Source organism: Cynoglossus semilaevis, chromosome Z (assembly GCF_000523025.1).
Source record: "Cynoglossus semilaevis isolate Cse_v1.0 chromosome Z, Cse_v1.0, whole genome shotgun sequence".
NCBI lineage: Eukaryota > Metazoa > Chordata > Actinopteri > Pleuronectiformes > Cynoglossidae > Cynoglossus > Cynoglossus semilaevis.
In genome coordinates, this window is record NC_024328.1 from 5316737 (window position 1) to 5325838 (window position 9102).

A 9102-nucleotide genomic window follows, 5' to 3' on the forward strand; every position below is an offset into this window, starting at 1 on the left:
GTTTTTCGGAAGTTTTAAAACAGAACGTATTTTCCACCCAAAATGAACAATGAACCCAAACTGTTAGTAAACAGAGGCAACAGCTCTGAACCGTTCTTCAGAAGGAGAAACGATGGTCCTCCAAGGCCATAGGACAACAGAGAGGTGGAATAAATTAATGTGGACAGACAGCAGCACTGCTGGACCAAGCTGGATATTTCGACAAAATTAGAGTTTAGAGTGAGTTTTATACTTAAAGGTAGAAAAAGCTGTGACTCTTTTTTCACAATTAAAGGCGGTTTGAAAGGTGTTCAAGTGAAATGTTTGTTTGTATTTGGGATTTGGGCAAAAAATTGTGAGGATCCCAGGAGTCCAGAGAAGACAGCAGCTCGGAGACAGGAGACAGAGAATGGCATTGATTGTGCTTTTCAGGAAGAACCTGATTTTTTTCATTATAATTATTATTGATTTATTTTATTTTTATTTTGTTGTTTGTTTGTGTTATCTGATATGACCGTGATGACCACAGAAATAGAGCAGTGATAATTGTTACTTTAATTCAGAAAAAGTTGTTGTGAAGCTACTCTGTAATAACTGTCAGAAAAAAATGTAAAACGGAAACACTGTCACATATCAGAGTTATACAACATGGAAGTGGGTTCAGCTGTTTAAAAGGTAATTAGCACTTTTGGTCTGGAGTATTATTTGGTGTAAGTGTAAAAAGTAGGTACTTACCTTGTAATAGTGCATTTTCAAGGTTTGGAAAATCTCAAGAACTTTGTGTGAAAGCTTTAAAATACACAGTTGGACTTCGCTCCCAATCTTGTCTTCTCAGAGCTGGCCTTCAGTCCAGAGGTGCAGAAGGTAGGCTATAAAAAAAACAGATTTTGCAAAACTAAAGAAGAATTCTAAGTCTAGTTTTTATTTTTATTTATTTTTTTGTTTTTTAACTATTTTTGGATTCAATGTTAGACAAATTAAAAAAAATATGAAAAAAATAAAAAAGCCAAAAGTGTTGGGGGGCACATGAGAGCAGAAATTGACAAATGTTATTCAAAGCTAAACAAAAAAATCTAAAGAAAGCTAAAGAAAGAAAATGCCTTCAAATTAGATTAAAGACAGAGCTCCAAAAACGACCAGATGAAAAAGTCAAATTTGAAGAACATGCCATATTTTCCTACAATACTTGAATAAAATGTATAGAGCTCGGGAGAAATCTCACAAAAAAATCAATAAGCAATAGATAATGAATGGGCCGAGCAAAACAAAATGAAACAAACTAAAATAAATAAAATGTCACAATTGCTAAGTGTAACAACATTTTTGCTAGATTAATGACTAACAAAGTCAATTCAAATTAACAACTGCCTGATGTTTAATGAAGAAAAACAGGTCTGAGTCATTAGAGAAACAAAGACTGGTATAACAGGAACAATATAAAGTGCTGTGGAAAATAAACAAAACTTTTTTTAAATATGATAAAATTGGTAAAAATGTAATTTTAGTCAATATTTAACTGTGATGAAGTTATTAGCTATATTAGAAATGAATGTAAGAATCACTGATTTGGACAAAGCTATTCCTCATGACAAACTGACAATGACAAACTAATGACACACAGTCCTATTAATGTCCAGATCCGAGCTAGAACTGCTGCTGCATCACATCACCTCACCTATCTTAATATTAACAGTGTATATATGTATATATATATATATATATATATGATATGATATATGTGAGGATTATATGTGAGGATTTGCCCCCAGATACAGTTCCTCCCCTGGCTGCTGAGGAAAGGAGTCAAGGGGGCAGAGCAGGGGGGTTATCCTGTACCGTTGTGTTGGTTTGAAGCTGAACCTGGGTCCGTGCATCCTCCACGAGTCTGTCACTCAGACCAAGCATCAGAGCTCACCGGGTCAGGGGGGGTTAAACAGCATCTGTCATCCACAGAAGTGCCATTGTACTAAAGAGGAGGGATGGGACAGACACCAACGCTCCATCCATCCCCACCCCCAGTGTCCTTTTTCGGGTTCAGCCCCCGCTACCTCTTCCACCTTTCCCTCTCTCTCAGAATAACAGGAAAAGAGTGGATTCAAGAGAATCTCTGGGGCTAAACTTGACCTGAGCCCTGGAGGATGAGGAAACACTCGTGACATCACTGGCAGCTTGCGAACGACCAAAATAACTTGCCTTCTGCTAGAAAACCCGCAACAACCGGAGCAGTCCTGGCCTTAGGGGAAAGATACGTTTTTAGACGGGACCAAATCAGGTTTAATCCTGATGGTGCCACTTCCTGCGCAAATCCAGTGTGTCTTCTCACAGCAGGAAATGCTGCTGTGTGGCAACAAAAGAGTGTTTTTTTTAAATTGTGTAAGCAAATTTAACACAGGCAAAGGTGACGTTAATGTCACCTCTAGGGGCTAGAAAATGAAAGTGGCCTTGATCCATCCAGACAACCAGCATCGGATGTAGGATGCATAGCTACTTAGGTGGTGGTGTTCTGCTGTTAGCAAGACAGTAGTCCTCAGTGCCATAATATAGGCATGCTATGATGAAGCTATAAAATATTTATTTTATCTGGTGACGCTGTACACTCGAAGAAAAAGGCAACATTTGTTCAGTGTGGAGGTCAATCCTGATGCACTAAAGAATAAAAGTGGAGAGCGGAGAGGCCTGTTACAGTTGCCATTTGACATACAAATGTTTTGACAATGAATGATGATCCGCTTTTTAGAACAATTTTTAGCTTTTGCGAATTGTCACGTCTTCCTGCGACAGCATGCCAGGGTTTCCCGCTAGGGTGAGAAACGAGCTTCCCTTTGGGATTTATCCTCACTTCATCTGTTGCATCTCATTTTCTAAGACAGAGGCTCATGTTGCTTTGTGACATGTCTCTTTCGTCTCATCTGTGAGCTAGACACAGGGACGGGTGGACACATGCCCGCTGTTGACGACTGCATTGAACAGGAGGTGTGTAGGCGAGTCCGTCCATCTCCCCTTTTAGAAACAGCATCATTTGCTTGTTCTCATACAGATAGAACCAGTTTCCTACAGAAAACACGTGATCGTTCCTCCACAAACAATAAAAAGAAAACGGCGTATATCTCGGCCAGCAGACTGAAGTCCCTTCCTGTTCTTTAGCAGATTCCGCTGTTATTGTGTGACTCCTCTGACCTGCAGGGTCACTGAAAGTCCAGACGATTCCACAGTCACCAGAGAGCATTCACTTAATTATCAGGTATTTCATTCGTGTAAGACAGCTAACGCTTTCATTTTTCAAACATATAATCGTTCATTTTTTATTTTTGATCTGACAGCATTAGTTTCAATCAATAAAATACATATATCTAAAAATACGTCTGGGTGAATTTTCCTAAATTTAGGATTTATTATTTTATATAAATGGGACAAAACTGCTCTTTTTTATTCCTGAAGTTTTAAAAAGTGTGGAGTTGAAGGAGAATGAGCCTGGTCCCTAATCTGAGGTTCTTTTTCTCATTTACTGTATGAGAAAAAAAAACAGCATTGATCCTATTCTCTGTCTGGTTCTGTTCCAAACCAGTGTGCTCCCAGTAAACAGGCAGAGGTTGCACCAAATAAGCTGATCTGTAGTTTCACAGCCTGCCATCATCAGCAGTGTCACTTAAGGTGCAGCGTCAGCTTTTTCTTCTCTCAACTTCTTCTCCCGTATTCCCTAAAATTCAACGAAAGCCCAAATCGCTGACAAATATTTTATTTCTCTAGAAGATTGGATGTTTGCACATTCTTTTGCTGCTCTTCCACATCCTAACTCGACAGGCACAGCAGTGACAAATCTGAATAGACATAGATAGCATTTTTCTGTATGAATGGAACAGGAATACGATGTATCATAACAATGGCATATTCCATCTTCAGCAAACTAAAATTGTTCAAGCTTGTGGTCAAAAAGAGTCCACCTTAACAGGAAGATTGACTACTCTAATCTCTCAGTCCCCCTTAATAGGACTGACTAAAAAATAAAAAACAAACAAAAAACTTAAAGTCAGTAGTGAGGTCTTTGCCTTATAGACAGACAACCCCAATTGCTGCACCTGAATGGTAGGTGGAGTACTTTATTACGAGGGTTTTCCTCCAGAGCTTGAATGAGCTACAGTTTTTTATGGGGGGTTACATCTGCAGTAAGCTCAGAACTTGTAGAATTCTTAGGATGCTTCAAATTTAACAAGATACAAAAAAACAAAAAAACAAAAAGAGTCCCTTAAATGCAGGTGTACAAGTTTTTTTTAACAAGACTTTGTTGTTTAAAATTCTAAATGCATATGAGAATGTCTTAAGACACGAACACAGTGTGAATTCAATACATTTTATTAGATGTAAGATTTAATGGCACACAAAGATCTACAGAAAAAAGGCACGAAATACCATACATTCACTACCGAATCTCCAGATATTCAAAAGCTGATCAGACTCTATAGATATTTATAAATAGGGAGCACAACTGAAACAACCTCCTGAAATGTACTGCATTCTCTCATTCATTCTGACAAGTTCTCTTAAACCAGATAACCGTGATCATCAGGACAGAGATGAACACACAGAAATGTAATAGACTGGAATGTTTTCATGATGAACTAAACCTTACCGGTGTTCACCCACAGACAGACAGACTGAAATGACAAAAGGAGTCAATAGTTTACAAATACATTTAGCACCTGAGAAGAGTGATAACACGGAAAATCAGACAGTCTACAGTTACTGATGACCAGAATAGATGACATTTAAAAAAAAAACAAAAAAAACAACAACAACTCATTGACAGTATTTTTAGGAAAACAAAATCCAGACAGCAAACTATTTGAATGTTTAAATCATTAAAAAATGATTTTTAACGCATGAAAAAGTTACCATAATGTCATGACCACACATTAGTAAAAAAACCATTTGGACTTTTCAGTTAAGTTTATAAAACTAATTGATGCAGAACACTGTAGACAAGATGTTAAAAGTCAAGAGTCAGTGATAATGAGGCAGAGAACTGACAGTGGCTTTTTATGACCACAGTGTACAACTTCTCACTCAAAGATGTAAACACAAACGAAACATTCTGATGGACAAAAAATACACCTTTGAACATACAGTGGTATTTGACTGAGCCTGATTAACTCAACATTAAGTCCTGTAGATCAACAACCACTTTAATGAGTTGGGATATATTTTACTCCAAGTAGTTGTTAAAGGATGTATTTCACTGTTCATTTGAGCAAAACACTGACTATAAAAACATTGTGGTAGTTTATGGAACATGTAAGAAAAACTTCTTGCTTATTTGCTACTGAATTTCAATAACCAATGACTTGACACATACTAAATTTGAAGTCCGTTCAAAATGCGGGTCACATCACAGCCAAAAGTGGACATCACATGCAGCCTAAGGGCCAAAAGGTTAGACTATATTTAGGGCCAGTGAAAATGAGCTTGATCAAATGATTTCACAAAGGCATCAGTAGGTAGTGACAATCCATCTTGGCTTTCTGATTGGCCAACAAAATATTAAAGCAACATTCTCCCTGTTTTAACAGATGTTTCTGTCATAATGTTTCAGAAAAAAAAAACAAAGAAATAAAAGGAGCAATTCAAATAGGGGGGTGTCAATAAGACAACTGACAAGAATACAGCAAAAGAAATGGTTTTGGTCCAACAGTTTCTTAGAGAGAAAAGGAATTCCACAGAAATGGTGACAAAAAATTGCACAAGAAAATGTGACTGTGCTCAAGACATGAACTTAACATGTCAGTAACATGACACGGTTAAACCTCACTGCTGTCTCTGCACTGTCTTTACCTTGGACGGTATAGTAGACGGTATGACAGAAGACGGAATGTAGTTGCGGAGTTAGAAAAAACAGCTCCAGCTGGACAGCTAATTCTGGTCTAATTCTGGGGTTTCCCCTGTGTAAACAAAAGGGCTGCCTCCGGTTTCGGCCATACTTGATTTTGCCACTCCTCACATGGTCCACCTAACAAGCAGTTAACTGTTATCAATTAGTCCTCACAGAGAGGAACTATCACAATTAAGTGACGTAGTTAGAGCAGCAGCAGAGGTATAAGAGGTGTTGATAGGACCAGGGACAGAAATGCCTGGACATAAGGCTAGCAGTTCACGGTGCTGGTGTGGGGTTGTCACTGATGAAGGCAGTTTATGCGTATGTAAACAACGAGAATAAAACATGGGAGGTCTCGTTAGACCCTCAAAGCAGATGAGGTCTACACAGAGTGTTGGCATGAGTTAGTTGAGTTGGGACAAGGCAGTGTGGGCTTGTGACGGAGGGGGTGTAGCACCATATGTGGCTGTTCTGCGGTGCAGGGGAGGGGAGCTCCGACAGGGAGTTTAACACTAAACATCTTCCAAATGCGGAGTGTTTGTGGAAAGAGGAGAAAAGGCGCTGTAAACACTTCAAACAGTGACATCCTTTTAGCTGAAGGAGCCTGTGTGGATCTGTCCAGCTCCAGCTTTAAGAGCTAAGTCATCACAAAGGTATTCACACCTGTGACTGTGGAAGAAATATCTCAGGTTTATCCTTGTTGTGTGCAATGCATGCATGTCTTACACATGAGTATGTGCAAGTTTTTGCTAAATCTGAGTGAGAGAAAGAGAGCAAATACCTGTACGGACATGATTGTCAGTGCTATTAAGCTGCAGTGCTTTGGCTACAGAAGAGGTTGATGAAGGGGATTTGCAAAGGGCCAGGGTTCCAAGGGTGTTAGTAATGTTTTAATGGAGGCTGTGGCAGGAAAGTACATGAGTAAGACATGCAGGCGGTACCATGCCAGAGAACGCAAAACACCTTAACCACAGTGTGTATAATGAAATAACAAAAGTCAAGGAGAGGTAATGCAGGGCATTGTCTTACCAGAAATGCTTTGGAGGGTTACAGATGCATAGCAGAAATGAAAATTAACCACAAACATTAATATCAAAATAACACAAAAAGAATATTTGGTCCTATGACAATGTGGAATTAAACCAATTAATTAGCCTTAAAATATCTATTAGCTCAAACACGTGTTCCTCTCCAAATCAACACAGAAGATTAGAAAGGCAGGTTCTGACAGTGACATAATGCTGATACCTGGTGTTTGCCCCACAGAGGAGATCAAAAATTAACAAAGTCTTATCAGTGGGGGATCCTGTTGGTTTCTACGAATCAATTCCTCAGCAGGGAGAGATCTATGATTGGGTTTCAAGAATCTGTTCTCCTAATCGCAGGTAAGGTTTCTCCTCTACAGTCTGAATCAGTCAAGATAAAAAAAAAAAAAACAATGGCACTGAAGAACCACGTGGCCGTCTTTCATCAGGGTGTTTTTATTCTTTTCTTTTGAAATTCAATCATCCCTAGCGCTGGTCCCTCGAACTTCACCTTTTTTACGAAGCTGTAGAGATAAACAAAAAAATAGAAAGGACATATTAGACTTGAGAAGTGAGGACAGCAGTGCAATGTTTTGTTTAAAGATGAATCCACACGATGGTATTATTAATATTGTAGTCATCACAGTGCATCTTAACAAAGGCCTGTAGAACCTGGAGAGAGTTTCTTACATGTCACAAATACTCAGGGAGGAAAAGTAAGAGAATGTACATTGCTGCATACTAGTACATACAGTATTTGTATTGTTAATCATACTTTTATCCAGCATATTAAGGTGACAAACAAGTGTTCCAGCCTTTGACAATGACCTCACCTGGTGCAGCAACAGATCGATGTGAGTGTGGGTACATGAGGAGATAGAAGCATGTTGTAATAGGGCTGGGTATCAGCAGGTGCCCTGGGTTACTATATTCTCACAATATTTTGTCAACGATAATGATTATATCACAACACAGCGATTCTGCAATAATTGCTCTTTTGCAATAAATTTTAATTTTATAAAATTGAATTTTAAAATTTTTCGAGATAATCCATTTCACATGAAGTGGAGGTTTGAAAAATTGCAGCAGGTTTTTGTGAGAGAATCTGTTTAGAATGAGTGTATGTTAACATTTTAATATCAATATTGGCCACCGGTATCGAGGATCAATAGCATACTGCAAGACAAAATACTACAATATACGTATCAGAGTATTGATATTTAGCCACACAGCTTTAAGACTGGGCAACAATTACAATTTAAATTGTGATTAATCACACTGTTACGCAAGTCCAATTATCAATTCAAAACTGTAAAGAGCAATTTTGTTGTAAACATACTGCCATATGAATGAATGAACATTTTTAACATCAGAATTTTTAAAGAATAGCATTTAAATATAACTAGAGACTTGGGTTGTCAATCCTCCCGTTTAAATTAGATGAAATAAATCAAATCATGTTCAAATTTTTAAATGTTTCTCAAGCTTATAATATACCATTTTAAACATTTGCTTAGCCACGTGCTTCTCGGCTGCTGTGGGTTGCTGACCTCTGTGATAGGCCAAACACCATAATGGATCAGTACAAACTCACCCTGGCTCTAAACAATGGAACAAAGAGATCTGATGAAATGGCACACAAGGATCCATCCTCCTGCTTTCTCCAGCATTAACCCAATTTATCTGTTCTTTCTTACTCAATCACAGCACAGACCCTGTTTCTCAGCCCTGCAGAATTCCATTTGTATGTTAATGAGGGTGGAAAAAGGAGGGGAATCGTTTTAAATCTAAACCCCTCCCACCATTTCTTCTCTCATGTTTCCTGTTTGGTGCTGGGGGAACATTTCTCATTTTTTTGTTCTTGGATTAAGTCACCCCAACTGTAAGTGAATATTTCATTTTTTTTTACCTAATTTATTTTACACCTTGTATTAAAATAGTGAGCACTTTCAATAAATCTGTCTACCCTAGTAGCCATACCATAAACCTCTACCTTTGGGTTAATGATATGAACCTGTACCTAAGAAGTTGATTTTTTTTTTTTTAATTTTGATGAGAGTATCAACGAGAACTGTTTTAAAACAAAACAACAACAACAACAAACAAAAAACAACCAAGGAGTTTCTCGCTGACTGTCTTATCAACAAGCCCAATGTCTAAATTTAGGCTTTGGCCTTCTACAATTTCATCCAGTCCAAGCGTGACCCTGCTAACCCTGCAGCACAGCGGTTC

At 38.2% G+C, this 9102-nt stretch overlaps 1 protein-coding gene across 1 annotated transcript in view; it reads right to left on the minus strand.

The window, feature by feature from the left end:
* Positions 1-4313: 4313 nt before the first annotated feature.
* Positions 4314-9102, minus strand: part of LOC103397710 (phosphatidylinositol transfer protein beta isoform-like) — a 16465-nt gene continuing 11676 nt past the window's right edge. The window contains exon 11 of the mRNA XM_008336076.3: positions 4314-7394. Within this exon, the coding sequence (XP_008334298.1) occupies positions 7347-7394 (48 nt within the window). The 3' untranslated portion in view covers positions 4314-7346. The remainder of the gene's footprint in view (positions 7395-9102) is intronic.